We start from the raw sequence: 22,595 nt of genomic DNA, 5'->3' as shown, positions 1-22,595 counted from the left end.
GTGGAACCAGGTACGTTAACAGACTGAGAATGGAAAAGTGTCTTTTAGATGCAGGAACAAGTCTCCCATGTGGTCTTCAACTCAGCGCTTGCAAATCACCTGCAGAACACGGTGGCACGCTGCAGTCATACCTGAAAGAGCAGCGTGGTGCCAGACTGGAGATTCAGCAGCTGGGAGGCTAGCACCAATGCTGCTGACACGTCTGGGCAGGAGAGCTGGCACGAAATTCTGAGAAAACAGGAGTCGCCAAAGCTTGATGATCTCCCTCCAACCAGCCAAACATCTCCCAGATCTCACTGCAAGAGGAAAGTGAAACGATTTAGCAACAGGTCTGCTGGTGACAGGCAAGGCAGCGAGAGCCCCGCTGTTTTCCTGCACGCTGTGCTTTATCCCTGTGCAAAGAAGGGGAACATGCAGCTGTTGACAGCTTTCCCTGCCCACACAGAGGTGCAAACCATGCACCAGGTTAAATCATGACATCGGCTGCCTCTCACATCCACCTCGCAGATTCCACCTGTGCAGCTTCAGCAATTTATGTTCAACAAGAGCCTGGTATTAACCACAGGGTCGGAAAAACTTCTGCTTCCCAGCCTGGAAGTGAGCAGGTAAACAGATGTAGAAAACCCAACACCCCTATACCCAGGCTTTGCCTTTTGAGTAAGAAACTGGCATTATTTTTATTTCTTTGCCCCTCTGTGGCCAGACTGTCCCATAATGAAATCCCAGTCATTAATTACTACGCTTGTATCACACGCGTGAGTTGACTGCAGTAGCCTCTGTCATTCCCAGTGGCTCGGGAAGGCTGTCAGAAACCTCAGTATTCACATTTTTTGTCTTCTTGTTTCAGGGCAGGCGTGGTGGGAACAGAGTTCTGACCACCAGGAGCTTATACAGGAGTTGGGATTTCACACACATCTCACTGCACCTCCCTCCAAGGTCATCTCAAACCTTTGTTGGTTTTCTGCTCCAGCACAGGTAAAGACTCCAAACATCTTCAGCACGTACTTGTTACACATGACATTGTCAGTTAACTTAAAGAGCTGGACTGACATAGAACTAGTCGTTACTTATCATAGAGAAAATACTCTGCTCTGCCTGACATCAAACCAGCCCCAGCAGATTACAAGAACTGCATTCCCCTGTTGGCAAACACCCCATCCTTACCTCAGAGCTGTAAAATAAAGACATTTTCCCTGTTAAAACAAACCATTCTGCATTACACGGACCAACCTGAGCCTGTGCAGTCAAAAGCCTCCTTGTTTCCTCTCCTGGTCAAGCAACACCCGTCTGTGTCCTGTCTCTGAGAAAGCCTGTCTTGGATGCAGCCTCCTTTTGTATTCTGGAGAGAGCAAAGACCATTCCAGCAGCCAAACTGGTTTGTGGAAAGAGAAAAGGGGAAACGACCCAGCTATAGTGCGAGACAGGAAAGGGAAGAAAAAAAAAAAAAAAAAAGAGAGAGGGAGAGGTTAAAAAAAAAAGGGGTGGAAGCCAGAATGGGTGATGGGGGAGGAAAAGAATGCTGGTCACATTGCAAGTCGGCACTGTCACATACGCAGTGATTTTAGACTCATTCTGGATTTATTTTCCAGTCTGTACCACTGAAGTACCTGTCGGGGTCCAGAAAGTTTCTCTGTGTAGTGGTGAGAAATACTAAAAGGAGTAAAGGTCACAGGCATAGGCCTGAGTAGCTGATTTCAGGGGACAAAAGCCACAGAGTTAGAAGAAAGAGGCTCTTCAAACAGCCTTTCAGCTGTTAACATAATGTCTTTATACAGGAAAGCAAGTGGCAGCAAGAACTCGTGTCTTTGCTTAGAGTTCAGCCAAAAAGGATGATTTCTGTAACGATGCCTCTAATTTTGGATGTCCTTAAGCTTCAAGCATAATTATGGCAACTCAGTATTTTGAGGGAAAGGGAGTCAAACCTTGGCAAAGCAAGGAACATAACCCACGATTCCCAAATTACAGGCTGTGGCTCTAACAGTAATTAGAGGAGCAGCACAGCAAGCAGCATTGTGATGGTGTTAAGCATCAACATCGTACCTTTGACTGCCTCCCCACCTTCCCACAGTCCTAGAACTGTAGCTGCAACAAGATCTCACTAACAGTCTGTTTTAAAAAAGTCTCGAGAACATACACGCTCCGATACCATGGCAGCATGACACATTTTCCCATTAGCTTCCCACTCTACTCTTTGTTCTGCTTTCTAAGTTTCTGGAGACTTTCTCCATGTTATCATTGGGAGTGGGGCAGAGATACTCAAGAGATTCTTGAAGCCTGTGCTTCTTGTTAGGCGTTAAATTAGCTTTCCACTCAAAAAAAAGATACAGCACCTCCGTTAGCGATGTCCTTGCTGAAGGTAATCAGAATGTCTGCTAATTGACCAATCTAGCCTCGGGAGGCTTTGTTCTACAGGAACAGATCAGTATAATCTTGAAAAAAGAACAAAGGCAGCTGCTTCTTACAGTTATACAAAGTTTTTCCACAAGCAGTGAGATTACAAGGGCATCCCTCAAGCAGCACTGGCAAAGGACAACAATCATTTAGAGCACAGGTCACACTTACTACCAGCGCCTCACGGCAACAGCCCCGTGGTGAACAGCGCGCAGAACTGTACGGCAGAGCTTCTGCCACATCTGAATTTCTTGGAAACAACGTTCTCTGAGATGGCTTATGGAAAAAAAAGAGAGTACCTTGCAAGAGGAAAAGCCATTTCAAAGTCATGCCTTTTGCTCCATAATGTCTTGACACCCAATTACAGCAACACCGGTACCCGCTGTCCCCCTGACCCCTGCTCTGCCTCAAGGGCCCTCACAGCAGAGCCGCACACCTCACAGAGCTCTCAACTCACCACTACACTCTCGGGAAGCTCAGCCAGTGCACTGGAATGAAGCTTTCTGCAGCACTTTCCCATTAGATTTTATCAGCTTTGACTCAGCTAGCCTTGCACCTCGCTGTAAGACAGAAATTGCTGGTTTATGAATGAAGAAACGAGTATTTGTTAAGTGACTTGCTAATGTCTGTACGGGGCAGGCTGCGGAAGAATCAAGAAAGAATCCAAACCTAATTCAATCCTGCTGTTTTAGCCACATGCATATTCATTTTCCACATCCTCCCTGCTCTTCATGCAGCTTGCAAACTTCGTTTTTCTCATTAGCAATCACTCTCATACACACGTTATTAAAAGCACTATTTACCAGAAAAAGACCACACAGAATACATCAGTAATTAAGTGAGAAAAATAAAACATCTGTATTTCAACAAATACTCAAGACTCATTTTGATACAAAATTAATCTGCTGCTCATTCAGCAGTCCTCAGTCAGTTAGCTAGCAAGCAAAACCACTGTCACAGCACTAAAAAACACACCCAGTGAACAACATTTCCTGAACATGGAGGAACATTCACATAAATAGGGGCTAACACAAAAAGGAAATAAATAACCATCATTGCTGCTTCCCCCAGATCTCCAGCAGCCTTCCCCCACGGCACCTACGGCAGGTGCTAGTTTGACAGAGAACAGAATCGGTCTACGCCCGAGAGACTTCCCTCCAGCCGTTTTGTTTCGTTATTTGCAACTTGTCTAAGGATGCAGACTTGGTCAGGCGGTGGGAACACCAGTCCAGCATTTTCCTCTCTTCCCCGGGTCCGTCTAGTCAGTTTATTGGAAATGTTAAAAGTGAATAGTGCAAAGAGTTTCTCCTCCTGCCACGTAGGAAGGCAGCCCTCGTTCGAGCGACTCCTGTAACAAAGCACAAACAACTCCTATTAGTCACAGCATTTTTATAGGGAAGCTGCTCTTTTGGAGTTTCTCAAACAGATTTTAAAGAAGAAACCCAGCCTGATCTGACAACCGTGCGGATCGTACACCATTCAACAGCCTCAACAGACGTTAGGACATCACACACTCACACCCTATAGAAGCTGTCCTGTTATACAGGTAGAGAAATGAAGCCATACAGGGGGAAAAAACCCACAAACCACAAAGTTGTTCAAAGATGAAGCGTTGAAGACAAACTCCAAGGAAGTACCCACTGGTCTTAAGCTTCCCACCAGCTTTTAATACTATTCTTCACTTCAAGACTCACGAGCCAGGCTATAGAGGGCAAACTACAGGGAGCTGCTGCCACCTGCCCAGGATCCAGAGGATTGCCTGTCGACCCAGAGCAAGGGCATCTCACCACCAGCCTGCTGGAACCTGCAGCAAGGATTTTCTTCAGCTTCTGCTGCAAGTGTTTAGCGCTCGCACACACAGACCCTCTCTTCAGCAGCAGCTGCCCAGGCTTTCCTGTCCCACCAGTTATGACCCTCTACTAGTGCTGTTTTAGCAGCCAAGCCGGTAGAGGTCTACCAACCAGGTGTAATCCTAGCAGGCAGCAGCACGACCTAAAAGGCTGACAAATGTTTGAAGTTCCTGACTTTTGTGTGTAATTTTATCACGCAGACATCAACTTTCCCTTCCCCTGAAAGTCAAAGTATTATCCTTAGTCTACGATTAATGGGTGATTGTAGAACTCCGTCCCCTGAGGGAACAAAAGTCGAGATAATTTTGGTCCTTTCCTAGGGTCACGATTCACAGTCTAAGCTGTACCCCAGACAAACGCGTTTCAGGATCTCTTCTTGCCAAGAAATACAGGATTGACTGAGTGACTACTAACACATTTCCTTCTCACAGCCTCCTCCTTTTCCTGAAGCGGGCACTTCTCCTGATTTGAGGAGCACTGCCATCAGCCACATCAGTGCAGGAGTCCAAGACGGACTGGGCAGCATTCTCTTCAGCTCCCATGCCCTGCAACGTAAGCAGAAGAGACTATCAACCCCATGAGAGCTAGCAGAATGGCCAGAGAACCCCTTCCTCCATCTTTTGATTGTAGGGAGCTCAGCAAGATTTCCAAAACAATCTTCCATTTACCTTCAAAATTAAGCACGGGGCAACAACACCAGTGTCACAGCAAGCACAAAACATCCCAAAGTTTCCAGAGTGAAACTTTCAGCCAAGACTGGCATTTCTTCCTGCTTCTGCTACCAACCCAGAGCAATTCCTGCTGTGGTTTCTGTCTGGGCACAACTGTTGTTAGAGAGGCTGTACACCTGCCACGAGCGATGCTTTCCCTGCTGGAGCCAGACGGTGACCCAGACAACACAGGTCAACACAAACTTGATTTCTCATGAAACATATCCCTACCACAAACTTTTCACTAAAAAGCAGCGGGGGAAAACCAACCTCCCTATAACGTTAATAAAAGGAGTGGGAGGAAGCCTGGTGGAAGATGACACAGGACAGAGGTTGGCACTGAGGCTATCAGGCAGTGAAGAACTGCTGGTGACTTTTGGACCAACTGCTCACAGTTCAAACTACACTGAACTTGGCCCAGACCCAAAAGGCAGAGACAGAATAGAAAGGTAACTGCTGGCTTTTACTATGGGAAAGCTCCGATTTTTAGGCAGCTTTGCCATCTTTCTGTAGAAACAGCCGTTTACCCTGTTTATTCATCTTCATTAGTGTTTTGTTTGTTTAGTTTGGAGCCACAAAGAATTGGAACGCAAGTCTGAGCTACACAACTTCCTGGCATGTGCAGTGCTGGACAGTAATGGATTTAGCTTAAAAATCAGAGACCGATTTTAGGTTAACATTATGGTTACATCGATCCATATACTCTAATAATCTCTAGTCACATAAAACAAGCTGGGCCAAAGACCTCAAATGGCAGCAGGAGCAAACATAGGCAATTCCCCCAATATTATCAGCATTTAAAAGACAGGTACAATGAAAATCAAGGGCCTGAATTCAAAAATACGGGTCTGCAGCAGATTATAAACTGTAAGAGGCAGGGAGCTTTGATACCCACTTCTGGGAACTATCGTGTCAAGTTTAACATGCTACATAACACATGGACTTCTACCCTTGTGAGGGCTAAGGGCTCCCAGCTGAGCTGGAGAACTTTTCCTTTTATCAGCTGCAAAACTATGCTTATTCGTAAAAAACAAATTTCTGCTACGCTTAAGAACAGTGGGGGGTTCACCCTGGATTCCAGTGCAGTATTTAGCTGGCAATAACTTTCTGCTTTTAGTCCCTGGCACCTCTGTTCTACCTGATTTAGTAAATCAGCTTCTTTGTCTCCAGGCTCATCACCAACCGTCCCATCCAACCGTACACCAGTTAATTCATTCCCACAACTCTCTTCCTCAGACATTTCCTTCTCACTCTGCCACTCCTCTTCGTCACTCTCTTCATATTGCTTCCTGCTGGCTGACAGAGTCGTTGTCACTTTTGGAGGAGGCAGAGTCGCTAGTACGGCTGGGAGAGTAAAGGCTGCGAGGAATCTGGCTTTCAGTAGGAGGTAAGCAGGGTTATCGCCGAGTTTCTGCTGCACCAGCTCTCCGATAGCGTGAAAGTCAACCCCAGCGCCTTCACCCCGACTGGCATCAGGAGGCAGGAGACACGCCGCTTGCTCTTCTAGAGCCGCCTTCTGCAGAAGTAGCTTCGAGAGGGTTTTCAAGTTGCACAGAAAAGGTGGCAAATAAGGCAACCTGGTTTGCAGCGACGGTACCTGGACACCTCGTTTCCCATTCAGCCACTCCTTCACTAGCCCCTCATCTTCAAGGGAAATCAGGCTAAAGTCGAGTTGATTCTTTTCTGCACTGGAAGTGGTCGGCTGGGGTGGACTGTCAGCCGGCTGCGTGGTCGGGGGTTTGGAGGCAATGGGTCTATTCCTCAACGCTTGTGCAGCAAAGCAAGGAGAGTTCCTTGGGACACTGTTATGGGGAACTGGCTCTCCCGGCTGGAGCACAACCCCTTTCACGGCGATACCTGGATTGGAAGATGATCCGTTGGTTTTAACGGAGTCATGGCTCTTTCCCAAGCTAGCGAGGCTCGGCACGCATTGGGAATCAGACCCTTGAGTGCTTGCAGGTAGCTGGGTTTGGGGTAGCAGCACAGCCTGCAGGGTGGGCACATCCGCTGGAAGAGTGCTCCGAGCTGCAGAGGAGTCAGAAGCCTTGGGGGAGCCATCCGAACACGGAGGTGTTGCAGCAGGAACGCTGGATGTGGTGCATCCCGGACTCGCCGAGGGCACAGGTAAGAGACCTGTGGACTGGTTAGCTGTCTTTCCCAAAGGCACTCCTCCTGCTAACTGGGCACTGCTGGGGTGAGGCGTATTTCCTCCAGCTGATACAGGAGGCACTCCTAAGCTAGAGGCATTGCCGTTGGAAGTCACAGTTGTCTGACATTGGCTTCTCACAGCAGCAGCTGGCAGTCCTTGGGGAACACCCACCACCGTTTGTATGGCGGTGGGGAGCAAAGCCTGTGGCGTTACGACCCACGTGAAAGGCAGGATGCTGTTGGGAAGCAAAGGCGACCCAGTTTGCGGAGTTACAAGAGCAGGCAACAGATTGACTGGCTGCTGTTGTGGCCCATTACTATTCAGCTCACAGGCAACTGGTGTGGGAAGAGACAATTTGTTGGTACCAGACTCAAGGCCAACAGGCACCACTGTAATCTGACGTGGCACAAAAGCTTGGTTTTGCAACACTACTGAAGCTGAGCTACCAGCTAGGACCCGACCATTGCACCCTCCCTGATTTGGAGCCTCCTCCGCTGTAGTGGGATTCACGCCCGGAAAAACCCTTCCTTCGGGGTTACTTTCCAAAGCTTGCTCTTGTAGTTCCTTACTGGATTGTGGTTCTGTCCCTTGTGAGGAACCAGGGCTTTCCCCAGCTTCTGGCACTGATGAGGAATGGTTTTCTAGCACGATAGTGGCAGAAGTTGAACCTGCAACAGAAGCAAATGCCGGCAATGGAGCTGGTGCAGACCGAACTTGGCTATTTGTACAACCAACTGCTGCGGGTTTGCTCCCTGCTTGTGCAGAAGGAATGATTTGCTGTGGTGGGTGCTGGATTATCAGAGGTGCCGAAACCAGCATCTGTGGGGCAACAAATACTGTCCTCTGCAGAGCTTTCTTCGCCCGGGATTCTCGTAGCCGCTTCTCTCTCAGTAATTCCGAGACAGTTTTAGGCTTCTGCCTTTGGGCTTGGGCTGGAAGAGCTCCCTGCGTGGCAGGAGCACCGCTCTCCAAGACAGCGGTGGAAGTCTCCCTTGCTTTTAAGGCAACAGGTCTCCCGACAGCGTTCCTCGGTATGCCCCTTCGGGAGTTCCTCTGAGTGCCAGATGGTGATGAACTGCCTATAGAGGATGGGAAATAAAATTTAAAAAAAATTGAAATATTGAACAGGATTTTTAAGAGCCATTCCTTAGCTACTAAGCATCGAGCAGCCTGCACAGGAAGTAGCAAAATTCGTGTTTGTGAGAGTTCCTACACCCTTTAGTCTTGATTTAATCAAGCCCCGCCCTGACATCCTTCAGACAGCTCCGGCGCAGGAAGCTTTCCACGGGTACAGTAAGGATGGGATTTTTCCCCAGAAATCACAGATGGGCTGGGAAAGCCCCTTAACACCGCACAGGAGGAACCGTACACGGGCACTTGGCACCAGCCAGGATGACAACAACAAACTGGGGTTTTGGCCAGTGTCGGTGTGTTCACTTACAGCCAGCACCTTGCTGGAGAGAAGCGTAACAGTGATGGTCTACAGAACTGGTGGCCCAGTGCCACTGGTCCCCCAGCCCTTCAGTATTTTTTCCAGTCCTTACCAAAAGATAACATATTTAGCCCATAACTGAAAGATCCAAGAGCTAGCAAAAACGAGCATGACAATGTAGTTTTGTTCCAAAAGTTCTCCTTCAGTTAAATTGGTCGTTAATGTAACGGTGATGAATTAAGTGAAAGTTCTTGCACATCATAAAAATAAATGTTCTGGTAGGTACCTGAAGAAGTCTCCATATTTTGGGAAGCCTGCCAAAAAAATTATATTAAATTATACTTCTGAGAGATCTAAAGATCATTAAACCAGCATAGATGGGAATCAAACTCACATCTGCCAACACCCTATACAAGTGCCCACACAGCCAGCATTTTATTGTGCTTCTGAACCAAAACAAACTGGGAACACACACACACACACAAACAGCACCACTGGCGACACAAAAAAAAAAAAAACCCACTACTTTAGTCAAGACTTCAGGGGGAAAAGCTCAGAAACAGACTGTGCACAATACCTGCTGTGGCCTTCTTGCATTAGCCCTAAGCAGCTCTGCCTGCCTCAGCCTTCTCTCCCGAATAATCTTCATGCAGCCATTGGTATCAATCTGAAAGAGCTGTCAGATGAGAATTTCATTAAAATCTGATTGAGAACAAAAATGTTCTGGTAGGGCCAGTGACAATACAAGATGGATGGGAGGGGCTTCACAAGCAAGATTCTGGGGACTTTTTTTTTTTTTTTACACTTACAGAAAAAGTCCTGACAGTATTAGATTTGGGATGCAGCATTTACTTAAGAGACATATGCAAGCCATGAGGTCAGATTAATCCAGTAACTAGATGATTTGTTTAAGAAACAAAAAGATAAACCACTTATTTAAGCATCAAATACAGAAATAAAGATTGTTTGAAAGCAGATAATGCTATCAAGGCAGTAAAACCTACCTGAATGAAAAGCGTGAAGAGGGGAGTGCTCATGAGACTGACCGACTTAACCTTCTCTTGAATATAATCAGCTAGAAAAAAGTCCAACGTCAAAAATCAGCTGGGCATTCACTTACAAGATGTCAGAAAGCAGGGACAAAAGGTAGGAGAGTACGATCCCTGGCGGGTCACCACTACCTTTTGTCTGATGAAAAGCCATCTTCCCAGTTTGCAAGGTGCAAGGCAGCAGCACGTTGCCCACCCAAGGCGTCACTGCCATGAGAAGCTTTCTGTCAAGGTTCAGTCTTCTCAAACGCTCTCTCTCCTGACGGTAAGTTTTTTCCGTGATGTTCTGCAGCCCCTGCAACAGATACATTAACTCCAGATATTCTTGTGCCACAATTAGTCCCAGGAAAAACTACTCATGGGGCAGTTATAAAAAAATAAATTGAGTTTTTCCTCTTGGGACTGCAGTGCAAGAGGATAATGTGATTCTATCAAAAACCATTTCCCACTAAACACAGCCTGGCAGGGCGCACACCACAAGAGCAGACAAGACAGAAGAGCCACTTACAAGTTTCCTCTGAAAGCATGTGTTGCTTCTTAACACTCTTCTCACATCCTCCAGGGTAACCCGTAGCACTTGCTTTCCACACCTGGAAGCCTTAATATGAAAGCATACAAGAAAAGATGAAAAGGAAAGTATCTCACAGAAAATTACTTGCACTGACTATCCACAGAAAGTACTGAAGTTTTCAAAATTTATTAAATTAAATCAGCCCTGAAGCACAGACATTTACCTTACCTTTCAGTCCTTGTGCAGTACCCCAATACCAAATGTCTATTTTATAAAAGCCTTTCTGTGAAGTATCTACAAAAACCCACACTGAGGGCCAGAATTTATTGGATGATTCCCTTTGCATTTTTTCGCTTAACAGCACAAAAGGAAGACCCAGGAAGAGGTTTGGAAAAGCCAGACTCTTCCCTAAACTTCTGCTAGTAAAGTAACACTGTATCTGTAATCAAAATTAAAGACGGATCACACCTGATAAGCACTTAGAACCCTTGCATACCGTAACCCCCAGAACACAGCACTTCTGTAACCAACAAACCTGTCGTCGGTCACATTGGCCCCGCACTCTAGGGCGGACGTGCAATTCTTAACACAAAAGTCAGAACAATTTTGCTCATGTGAACTTAAACAGCAATTTAGACATTCGACATTCTGCTAAGGAGTACCTTTCTGCAAGTACATGCTAGGAGGGTTTGCACTGTTTCAGTACCTGATCTGGGGAGAGAACCCAGCTCAGAATCAGGCACGGATGTATAAGGGACTTAATTCTTCCAAACTCGAAGGCAATACGCCGTGGTCACCAGGGTAGAGAGAAACCACAATTCACTGGGGCAATTCTGCTTTATGAAAGGCTAAAAAAAAAGTTTTGGTTTTGTGACACTATGTGTAGGAAAGTATATAACTACTATTTCCTCGGTCATGCCTGGGGAGGCAGTGCTAGAAATTCCTGTTCAATCCCACGGCTGTTTCCAACAGCGCCCCCCGATGGCGCAGTGAGAAAGCCGCCAACAGAGGCGCGGAAAAGATTTTGCCGTCTACTCATCTCATACTCTCCTTACACTTCCCGGTCGCTTCTGATCTAAGCTCCAGTCCCCCCAAGAACAGACTGAGAATCCCAGGATTCACCTTGTTCATTACTTCTGCCGGATTCTTCACAATGACGTCCGTCGAATGCGGGTGTGCAATGCCCCTCACGAGGGTGTTCAACTCGGACGGTTTATCGGCAGCTCTGGCCTTGTCTCCATCATGGGACGCACTGACAGCTTCACTGCTGCTGGTCTTTGCATCAGCACTCGCAGGAGAGAAAAGGGATGGAGTCTGGTATCTTCCTTTGTCCGACTCCTGTGTACTTGTCTGTGTTGGTATCCACAAATCGATGCTGGGAAACGCACACTCCTCCTTGCTTGTTGTCTCCTCCTCTGAACTGTCTGCTAAGTCCAGTTCTATGTCTTCACTGCTGCTCTCTGAAGAGCTGGAACTCTCTTCCACGTATCGGCGTTTTGTTGGCCTGGATCTTTTCTTCTCAGTCAAAAAAAAGCACAGACAAGTTTTAGCCAATGTTCACACTTGACTTGAAAATCTCTCAAATCACTAAGTAATAAAGTTTCACGAGGCAGTATCCTGTCGGTAATGTGTGGCTTCCAAATGCCTAGTTCTGCTTTACTTCTGCTGAGATTAACTAAATCCAGTACAACTGCCAATTAATTGCCTTTGGAGCCAGATTTTTATTGGTTTAGATTATTGTATGCAAAGAAAAAGCTACAGGTAGAGACAAGCTTGCGTTCAGAACTGGTGCACATGGAAGCACCTTCTCGACACACGGAGGCTTCCATGAACCCTTCCCTAAGGCAGGTGCTTCGCCCTAGGAACGGAAACAAGACTGCACCTTTAATAAGGTCTTCAGCAGCCAGAATTTCTGGTGTGCCTGGTACCAAAACTGGCAATTCATGAGGCACATACATGAAAACCTAGGTATAGCCCACCCTTATAGACACCTCAAGGTAACAGAGAAAATTCTGGATAATATGCAAATATATAGCAAACGACCTCCAGACCTTCAGAACAAAGGCTGCTTTAACACATCAAAAATCAAGACCACGAACATCCCTGACAAAATCTTGACTGTGTGAAATCAATGTCAATGTTTGTATTGATTTCACGGGATTTCGCTTTTAGTTTAGAGAATCTTAATTAAAGAGATACGACTGTGACGTAGCAGGATTTTGTACAATACCTTAGACCCAATCATGAGTTTCCACTTGCTTAGACATTGGGAGCCAGTCCGATGTGGCAGCTCAGAAGCTATTTGACTCCAGTGACCTAAGGAGGGTGCAGAGCAGAGCACGGCTGTCAGGGCAACAAACCGAGCGACGGGCCTCTGCAGTGCGGAACGTGATACAGGTTCTACATGTCCTTGGGTAACAGACGGAGTTACTACATGAAGGGATCTCAAAACCTTAATATTCATTTGTGTTCTTCAACCAGACTTTGCACTACTATACACTCAGCTAAAGTTAGAAACTACTAGAAAATGAACCGTAATGAAAACCCTCGCAGAACTACACGCTCCCTTCCAGCTTAGCTTAGAAGAAAGCTTAAGCCAAATGTCGTAAAGCTTCTATTTGTTAAGGGAAGTTTTCTGAGAGAACATAAAAGCACTCTTTTGCAGGCTGTTCAGAGGGGAACTCGCCCCTCTAAACCCTGGTAGCCCTGACACCTTGCTGACAAGCTACAGGACTCTCTACCACGCAGTCCCTCAGTAACTGAATTTCCAGGAACAGACTACACAACATGAAGAAGGTCGCAATCATCAGTACGAAGCAGAGCCTGCTAGTATCAGCTGCAAAGCTTCAAATAAAAGAGGGGAAAACTTAAATGATAAATGCCTTAATAATACTTACTTCTCTAAGCTTCTAAAGATTAAGCCACAGAAACACTTACCCAGGCCATGCTTTTGAACCAGTTCAATGAGCTGCTCCTCTTCTTCTAAACTCCACTTGCCTTTCTTTACATCACAGTGCAGTGCTTTTAAGTACCTTCAAAATGAAAACATTAAAGTAAGGAACGTTCAGTTTGGCTCGTAAAGTTCCAACCATCACTGCACGCTCTGAGGCTGAACAAAACCAGCATTCCTTATCAGACCTTCCCTTTTTGTAAAGGGTCCCATTCCTACTCCCTTGACACAGCACAGTTACAACTTCTTTGTTCTCAAAAATATCAGGCCACGTGATTAAGAATTACAACAAGGAGCTGTAAAACGGGTCACTGAAATCAGGACACACTGTGCTCCGAGCCTCCTGAAGCCGAGTCCGAGGCTGAAATTGCTCAGCACCTCATTATTGGCGTTCTGCTGCAGGAAGCCTCCGACTAGATCATCTTCACAGACAATACGTGGATGGCAACGTTCCCTCCCTACACGCACTCATTCTCGTTTAATGCCCCCTTTGCTTTATTTCGTACAACATCCTTCCAAACCTCTGCTAACCCACAGGCAACTACAGTGAGGGAGCAGCACCCCACGGGCAACAACGTGCTGTCTTCTCTGTCAAACTCCCTTTCAACTTTCTGACTTCTGTAACTGCAAATGCAGGGTTAGGTGGAGACAATGGTAGTGGCTCTATTTAGACCATAACCACTGTCACAGAACCCTCCTCAAGGTGACACTACTTCAAACAAATCCCATGTGTTTGCATCTCGGCTCTGTGCAGCACACTTGAAAGCAGAGCTGCTACGTTTAGCGTCCTTACCGATCCCTGCATTGAGCATCGCTCCGCCCCGGCACTTCTGTCCGAATCTTATACCAGTCGCGCTCTCCGTACTTCTTAACCGCAGCCAACAGCATCTACGTTCATCAGAGAAAGCAAGAGTTGAAATTCTCATTGGTACTAATCCTAACAGGCCTGAGACAGAAACGGTTCTATTTGTTTCCACTGTGCTGTAAATCTCTGAACAGAAGGAGCTGCCAAGCCCTCTTGACTTGTAAGCTGCCCATCTCAGCCCATTTTACGTTGCTTTGTGCCGCTGTTAAAGCTCAGAGGTGTAAAGCCACGCAACACCTCAACAGTCCAACCTTCCCCCTGCAATGCCGGCCGCCAGAGAACAGAGCTTACAGCATCTTCCTCCGGTGTCCAGGGCCCTTTCTTCAAGCTGGGATCCACACTCTTCGTCCATCGGTAAATCAGCTGAGCAGAATCTCTTCCTTCCATGTAGTAAGCAACTAGAAACGCAAAGGTGTATTGTAAACTCCGTGGCAAACAGCGTTCCTTCCTTTACTGACACCGTAACTGCGAGACTTTCAAACAGTGGATAACCACAAGCAGCTTAAATACTGAAAACAACGGTTCACGACAAGAATTGGAAGAGCACGGTTACACAAAACGTCACTATGTCTAACGGCATTACCCACACCAGACACACGACGACCCAACAATTCACCTTGCAACCACAGAGAACTAGGAAAGGGTTCAGCTCCAATACGTATCTGACAGCTTCAAGGCACCGGGTGTGAATACTCGTCGGCTTGGATTTAGGACCCCAGACACTCGGTTACTGTTTCGATGCTGCCCTCCACGCTCCCGAGGAACAGGCAGCAGCGCCGACGCTGGTCACAGCGCTGAAAGCTGCCAGAACAGCTGGCCATGAATGACTACTGGCTTGCCAGGGAAGAACCCTGATGGTTTTGCTACAAGGAACAAAGCTCACACAACCATCAGCACTTGTTAATAACTCTCGGCCAGTTTCAACCAAGTTTCAAAGGTGGGTAAGGGTCCCGAGAGATACTAAGTTCTTGCTGATATAACGAAACTCCCAGGTAGGTACAGGGAAGGCACGTATTACTGCTCCCACCAAGGAAAAAGAGGAAAGACTCAACCATTCTCTTCCACTCAGCTCACCAACAAGCGTTTTTTGGAAACAGGTACATCCATTGTTTCAGATGAGCCACAGCCCTGTCTAGATCACAGGCTAGAAAGGTAAGATGAAAACCTAGAACTGAGACTATCCTGGCAATGAAAACATTTATAGGAAACAAACTGCATTAATTCCTTGAATGGGAGCAGGCTGGGTGCTCCAGTACGCAGAAACACCGCCAGGCACAAGCCTGGGGGAATGAAAAAAACCCAACAACCTTTACAGGCGAAGGGAAGACGTTTTCACTTGTGGGCCACTTACTTTTCTTGTACGGGATATGACTTCCCACTCTCATCTCTTGAACAAGCTCTAAAAGCATCTGATCTTCACCTTTCGTCCATTCTTTCCTTTTCAAATCTTTGTTATAGACTTGATACTTCTGCAGGCACTGGAAAGGTGTCCTGTTCGTCTTAATCCCACGAAAACAGATACACACAGATAACGGGATATTAATGAGGACAAAAAGCAAGAGGGCAAGGCTAAAGTACCAAACTTCTGTGGCACTGGTCTTGGAACACTTCTCAGAAAAGCATTAATTAACAACAAATTAACATTAATGTAATTTTAGCAGGGCCTGTTGCGATAGGACACAGAGTACATGATTTTAAACTGAAAAGAGGGTAGATTTAGATTAGATATAAGGACTCCATTTTTTACAGTGAGGGTGGTGAAACGCTGGAACAGGTTGCCCAGAGAGGTGGTACAAGCCTCATCCCCGGAAACATCCCTGAAGAAACCTGATCCAGCTAAAGATGTCCCTGCTCACTGCAGGGTGGCCTTTAAAGATCCCTTCCAACCCAAACTATTCCACGATTTTCTGAAAACTGGCACGAGGCACAGTTAAGTCAGAATTACCAGACTTCTCACACTTGTATCTGAGCTCAGAAGTCCTTACCCCCAGCTCCTGGGCTATAGTCTGCCAGTCCAGATAACCGTGTTTAGCAGCTATCTTCTTTAGCCTCTCTATTTCCTCCTCAGACCATTCCTTTTTGTTGATGCTTGGATGCTCCCAGTTTTCCCAAAACTTCCTCAGTTCTTCTGAGCTACGTTGTCCATCAAACTAAAAGAAACATCAAAAATCTGTTTTGTCTTGTAGCTGGGACTGGACACCTGGACAGACGGGAACGCCGACACAAGGAATGTGTTTTGCATTCCAGGTACATCCTATTGCTAAGTTTTCCAGAATGAAATCATCAAATTTAACCAATAACATCAAATTTTCAGTACTTCTGTGCTTGCCAAGTTGAGTTCACATAACTCAACTTCAAGAAGCACAAGCTAGACCAGGCCAGTGATTCTCAAGAGAAGGGACACAGACACCAGAAGTAACAGAACAGCTCATCTCCCAACTTACGTGGACGTTTGAAATTTTCTCCCAGTCGTGCTCGTCGAATCTGTTCCCTAACAAGTCACTTTCTGGAAGTTGGCTGAAGCGGAAGGTACAAAGAGAAAGAAAGAAGCCCATTAAATGGTTAAGGAAACAGTCCTGTTGTCTTCCTGATCTTGCTTCATCTTACTCCTCCCACCTGTTACTGATTTCCACAAGAGCTAAACACTTCCTGGCTCAAAGCATCAGGCTCTTTAACACAGTACCTTTGCCCAAAACAATGTTTCTTCTTGAAAAACAGCCCCCTACAAGGTGATGTTGTTGTAGCAAGAGAAACAATTAATACAGTATCGAAATATGTGGCTCCAGCGGTGCTCATGAGCGAAAGCTCAGAACTACTGAGCTCTCTGCCTCCTTGTTGCTAAATCAAGAACTACTTAAAGCACCACCTCTACATGGGGGACAGATACCACACTTGTGTATCAAGCCCCAAAACACAATTCTTAGTAAAGAACTGTGGAGATGACAGCTCTACAGAGTTTGAACAGCACTTAATGTTTTGCAAGCCACCACAAATAAAGCTTTCTCCAAATGTCACATCTAGCAGCACTCCAGGAAGGAGGGAATTTTAAGCGGTAAGCTCCAAGAACAGACTTCCGTTTTCACCAAACACATAAAAAGAAGATTTCTCACTTAATTGCCTCTATTTCTTGCTCCAGCTCTTTGATTTGCTTTTCCAAGATCTGTTTCTCCATTTCAGTTTTGACTTTTTCCAGTTTCTGATTCCAGTAACTCAACCTGTTCAAAGACATTTTTATCGTTACTTAACAGGACTCGATGGGAACAAGATCAATGGCATCAGAACACCTACGGCTATACCTATGATGGTTTCCCCATCAGTATCATTCTTTCCTCCAAGTTTATCTCCACGCTACACAAAACTGCTGCTGTTTGAGGTTTTCCCACGTGGCACACTCATTGTTCTATTTTTGCCCCTTCAGTTGCAAATCATTGACCCACAACAGGTCTCAGATTAATCATTCTGGTATTGACAGAGAGAATCAATGGCTGCTGCAACAGCAACGAAGAGAGACCACGCTCGCTCCAGGCACAGAAACCTCTCACTGGACACACCATCATGACTCGCTGCCTATCACCATTTCAGCTTCAAGCCCCGTGGACTATTTTAAGTTATACCACTGTGTCAATGGGAGGAAATGGATGGCTGTGAAACGCCACGATACCTCTGAAACAAAACCTCTCCACCCGCCAGACACCCGCAAAACAATCACCAAGTCTTCACAACCCAACCCAAATGCTGTAAGCTCTTGCTTAGGTCGGAGCATGGCAGTCCGAGACCCTTCGGTACCACGGGCACACACAGCTAACACAGATGTTGACAAACAACGAAAGACGCTGCTGCCTACAACAGCGTCATCGCCTGCACTGGTGCCCACGGGACAGGGGACTTTGGGGACCACTGCTGCAATTCACCCAGCGGCTCTCCCAGGCCCAACAGCGACAGTCAAAGTATCTCTGCTGTGGTTTGTAGCCTCGCAGACCCACAAACGGGCAGCACGAGACCCCACTGAAGGAAGGGGGGATTTCCACATAGATCCTCTCCCGTCTTCATTAATCATGTTGTCATCAGGAGAAAGATTTTTGCACAGTACTTACTTCAGTAGCTTTGGCTGAAGCAGGCGCTGCAAGCGGTCGCTTATGACTGATTTCTGCAGCAAGGTCTTCTCTCTGCTTTTCCCTAGACAAAACGAGGCAACCGAGCATTCAGGTGTTAGCACAAAACCCCTGCCAAGAAAGATCCACTGCTTCCAATACCACTGTTAAAGTATCCCCCAGGTCTTCAATAACAGCTCATCTTCACTAGCTACACAGTTTTGTTGGGCAAAGCAGCTACCAGAGGCTGGGTGAATTGATTCTGTTCTCCACCAAATCACTAATGTCAGATCTGACTCGGGCAAGTCACAGCCTCTTGCTCAGTTTTAGATCCAAAGAGACCTCAACAGAGATCATCACCCAGGGGTCTGTAACCCTCTAGAGTTCTAAGTGTCCCTTGAACGTCTCTCATCTGAGCACGACCCTTGCACAAGCTCATTTGGTTTGGGAGTGCTCACAGGAGTTGTTAACGATGCATCAAAGCCAACGCAAACGAAAGCAGCGAGTCATTGCTCGCTCAGTGAGACAATGCACAGAGCAGCCCGGCTGCTTTTAACTGCTGGGGTTTTTGTGGCCTCAGGTATGAAATATCCGAAGTGTTGATGTTTAACTGCAAATGGTGGGGTGGGAACTGATGATACGAACATACACATCGGTTATAGCTCCTATAGAACACTGAACAGCCCGGAGTGACTTACATTTTGTTGAAAGCAGTTGTTCAAAGGATTTTATGCCCTGAGCTGCCTTCTCCTTGGTGTCTTCGTTGGAAGGAGGGCCCTAACAAAGATTAGAAGGGTTAGATACAGTGGAAGAGTTGGATACACAAATTGCCCTTTCTTCTTACCACTCTAGCATGAACACCTACCTAAAAAGACCGGTACCTCAAACTTGTGCAAACCACCACACTACCTTTATTAACACTAGCTTACAGAGACCTCAGAAGACAAAACAAATACAAACAGACGCTTCAAGCAAGTAAGTTTGTCCGTGGTTACTCAGCACATTCTCAGCTCAGAGCCATGAGCCGACAGTCGGCTGAAGCAGCATGAAGAACGTGGGGACACGCATTACACATGTTTGTACCTACTCGAGATGCACCACCACCTTGGGTAGGAATTAACAGACAAACTATCAGTCACTGCTTGAATTTTATATTAACATATGTATGGTGACAGTTGGTTGAACAAACATTTCCAAAAGAGGGTAAGCAAACAACAAGCGAGGAGAGAAAGAAAGAGGTTTCACACTCAGGAGCGACACTCGCAGTTACAGCAGAAACTTAACGTGGTTTTAACACAGTTATGATTTAAAGACGTAGCACTATGTCACCCAGTTATGTCTACTTACAATTCCTGTTGTTTTATCCTTAAAGTATGGCTTCATAAAATGACCCAAAAATACATTTGCTGGTAGACTTCTACCATCTCCTGCCTTTGCTGGTTTTGGACCACCAAGCTCACACATGATTTCCTTCTGCAATACAAGAATCAATTACACAGTATTAATGTCTCCTTCAAATACGTCACTTCAGAGAGCAGTGGCTGAGCCATCACAAACATCCCAGGCAGGGCTCGAATTTGCAGCACCAGGCTGTACATCAGTGTATGTGTTAAATACAGGATTTGGAACTTCCTAAGTTTGTATCGTACACTGCAGACGATTAAAAAAACCTAAAAATTACTGACTTGCTACAACAAGCTAAAACGTAAGATGTAAAGTACCCCAGTGGTAGCATTTTTGGTGATAAGAGAGCATGGCAACATCAGTCAAATAAGCCACCTGAAAGGTCAGTCAAGTGACACTGGTTTGAACCGCCATAAAGAAAATGAAGCTGGTTCTTGGCCCAGCAAGCTGAGCACTGCACCAGCGTGTGAATAAGGGACTACGACTGCTGCAGCTGATTCCACTGGTGGCTGCGATGGATTAGGAATGTCCTGGGAAGTTTTATGGGGCTTGATGGGCAGGGGAAGATGGCAAATGGCAACACAGAAAAGCACAGGAATGGACATTTCACTCCTGCTTTGCTCACCTGCTGCTCTCTGTTCTGAGCAATGAGAAGCTCGACTTCCTCAATCTTTTCCTGGATAACTTCCTGGTACACATGGTTCATCTGCAGACATGTTTCTGGATCCTGTGGCAGACTACTTTCAATATCATCATCACTACTGTCATCTTCTCCTTCCATTTCCTGGAAGCAAATAAGGCATTTTAGAGGGAGGGGGAATAAAAGAAAAGAGAGAGAAAAATGCTTGCTTTAAAAGCAAGTACATAACTATGGTTGTAACTCAATACTTCTATTATCTTACAGAACTGATTTTCCAAAGATTTGGAGGTACATAACTGCTTGGCTCTCCCTGGCAGTCGTTCTGAACGCTCCCAGAGGCAGTTACCAGCCGCCTCTTCACGAGCTCAGCCTGCTGCTCTCTGAACCAAAGTCTGACTCCAAACCTTGCCAACGCCTGGTCTCGTGCCATCAACTGCAAAACTCCAAGGAAACTGTTGAAATAGTACTGCTTTACACTGGAGCTCTCTCACCTGCTAAATCTGCACTTCAGAACCACCCCTTCACATTCCCACCCCATCTGTGCTCCTACTGAAGCAATCCTTCCCCTACGTGACTTACTACCACGTGCTTTGGACACAGAGCAGGGCTCTGACTGTTCCACCAAAGTGCTCTGCACCTGGGGCCACTGCACCAGCAGCTCTGTCCTCACAAGCTAGCTCCTCCGTTCCTCTGCTGGACAGGTGTAAGATATTTCCCTGCTAAATGTTTTCACGTGAAGTCTGAGAAAATAGGTTTAAAACAACACCAAAAGTAAACAGATGTGTAAAAAGTCTTAAAAGTAATTTCCCTCTTGTGCACAAACCCAGGATTCTTCAGGTGCAAAGAAGTACAAGATTTCTTGATCACAAGCTGGTCATTTTTTTTTCTCATGTGCAATTCTCTGCGACCCCTCCAGACACTGGTGTGTTTCCAGTGACAGATCAGCAAGTGCCAGAGCAGCAAGGCCTCTGACCCTTGACATTTGTTTTCCCATGAAGAAGTCTCTCTATTACACGTGAATAACAAAGTCCTGGGCAGGAATAACTAAACCTCCAGGTCTATTATTAATCCTTCCTGAGCTACAGAGTCAAGCCAGCTGCCTAGATTTCCCCAGAAGAGAATGGAATTTCTCTTCCTCCTGCTCCCTTCAACAGACAGGTATGCTTAAAGAGAAACATTACCATTTCAGCATGAGAATCTGAGTCATCATCTTCACCATCATCTGTTAAACAACAAAAATACAAAAAAAGCTGACGGCAGTGGGATACAAAAAGGAAAGCTTCAAAGACAAAGACTCTTCAATTAAAACACACAGAACAAAGCACCACATAATACCTCAGACGTGACCATCAGAGTCTTTGGATACTGCCAATATCATCAAGTAAAAATGATATTTAGTTATGCTCCACATATGCACTTTTTTGTTCTAGAGTAGTAAAAAAGAGCAGCTCCTGATAACTACAGTAGCAATCAAGCTGCATCTTGGTCCTACACATCAGGGAAAAGGCTCCAGAGCGTGCAGCCAAGCGAACCTTCCAACCCAACAGAATCCAGAAACTTTCTAAGCACCCAACAGCCTTTTCACTCTTCAGCAATGCTCGTTTTTGCATTCAGGGTTGCTCCAGACTTCGACATACGTTACTCAGACTCACATGATTGAAACGCAGGGGGATACAGCGACTGTGACAGCCACCATAGGCACAGACACCCCATCTATTACCACCGCCTCTCTGCTTTGAAACATTAATTTTAGGAGGCACAGGCAGGCTGCGAAACGGAGCGGCTCACACAGTAGAGTTCGTGTTGTCCATTCAGGCGGCGTGGAAACGGCCGCGATTTAACGACTGACAATATTCGGCGGGCTGATACGTTTCGTGAGTCAGCTCGTTACCACCTGCCCTGACTAGAAACCTCCATCGGGAGGCGGGACGGCGCTCTCAGCCTTCCCCGCTAGCTTGCCACGGGCTTCAAGGAAAAAATAAGCAAAACACCGCTGCAAGAGGCCCCTCCTGCCAGGACGGCTGCTGAGGGAAGCCGTGAGGAGCCGCCTCGCCTCGAGTCCTCCAAAACCCGCTCCCCGCACCGTCCGTGCGCGGAGCCCGGCACAACCCGGGGCGCTAACACAAAACCGACGCCGGACGCGCATCTGAAGAGCCAGAGCAGAAGCACCGGGGGGGGGGGGGGGGTGTCGCGGCCGCGCCCCGCCGTACCCGCGCCGGAGCTGAGGCTGGTGTCAGACACGGCCACCTCGATGCCGGCTCCGCCGGGCTCCAGGCTCCGCTCCAGCTCCTCGATCTCCCGCCGTATCTTCTCCCGTTCCGCGTTCAGGTCGAGGGCGCCGGGGGGGCGCCGGGCCCCGGCCGGGCCCGGCCAACGGGACATGGCGGCGCCGCGGGCTCCCGGGCCTGGGCCGCACGGCCTGGACGCAGGCCCCGCCCCTTTCCCCCTCCGCCCAATCCCCACTGGGCACCTCGGTCAGCTGAGCCCCTCCGCACGTGACACCGCCCAGCCAATCGAGCACGACGCCCGTGCCGCGGCGGGGCGGGGCTGGAG

General features: G+C 47.0%; 1 protein-coding gene across 1 annotated transcript; it reads right to left on the bottom strand.

Moving 5' to 3' along the window:
- Window positions 1-3,225: 3,225 nt before the first annotated feature.
- SNAPC4 (small nuclear RNA activating complex polypeptide 4) lies at window positions 3,226-22,424 on the bottom strand. The gene is made up of 23 exons (XM_086475710.1): window positions 22,253-22,424; window positions 21,224-21,264; window positions 20,028-20,186; window positions 19,346-19,471; window positions 18,697-18,775; window positions 18,002-18,083; window positions 17,018-17,122; window positions 16,352-16,424; window positions 15,893-16,057; window positions 15,259-15,406; window positions 14,199-14,305; window positions 13,836-13,930; window positions 13,030-13,124; window positions 12,323-12,408; window positions 11,215-11,607; window positions 10,057-10,179; window positions 9,714-9,933; window positions 9,537-9,607; window positions 9,110-9,208; window positions 8,819-8,846; window positions 6,090-8,179; window positions 4,656-4,786; window positions 3,226-3,739 (listed from the first exon to the last, which is right to left on the bottom strand). Exons 1-22 carry the CDS (start codon window positions 22,422-22,424, stop codon window positions 4,667-4,669), a joined length of 4,677 nt encoding a protein of 1,558 aa, XP_086331836.1. The 3' UTR covers window positions 3,226-3,739; window positions 4,656-4,666.
- Between the last annotated feature and the right edge of the window lie 171 nt (window positions 22,425-22,595).

This window comes from Leptosomus discolor, chromosome 19 (assembly GCF_034619465.1).
Source record: "Leptosomus discolor isolate bLepDis1 chromosome 19, bLepDis1.hap2, whole genome shotgun sequence".
NCBI classification, from domain to species: domain Eukaryota; kingdom Metazoa; phylum Chordata; class Aves; order Leptosomiformes; family Leptosomidae; genus Leptosomus; species Leptosomus discolor.
The sequence above is the reverse complement of the archived record's forward strand: the minus strand, read 5'-3'. Positions and strand labels throughout refer to the sequence as shown.

Bases quoted from the DNA above. Each gene is read 5' to 3' on its own strand.
- SNAPC4 (XM_086475710.1), bottom strand. From the start codon at position 22,424: ATGTCCCGTTGGCCGGGCCCGGCCGGGGCCCGGCGCCCCCCCGGCGCC. The intron at 20,187-21,223 runs GTAATGTTTCTC...ATTTGCTTCCAG, and splicing joins CAGATTCTCATGCTGAAATG to GAAATGGAAGGAGAAGATGA. The intron at 10,180-11,214 runs GTGAATCCTGGG...TTTCATATTAAG, and splicing joins CGGCAGAAGTAATGAACAAG to GCTTCCAGGTGTGGAAAGCA.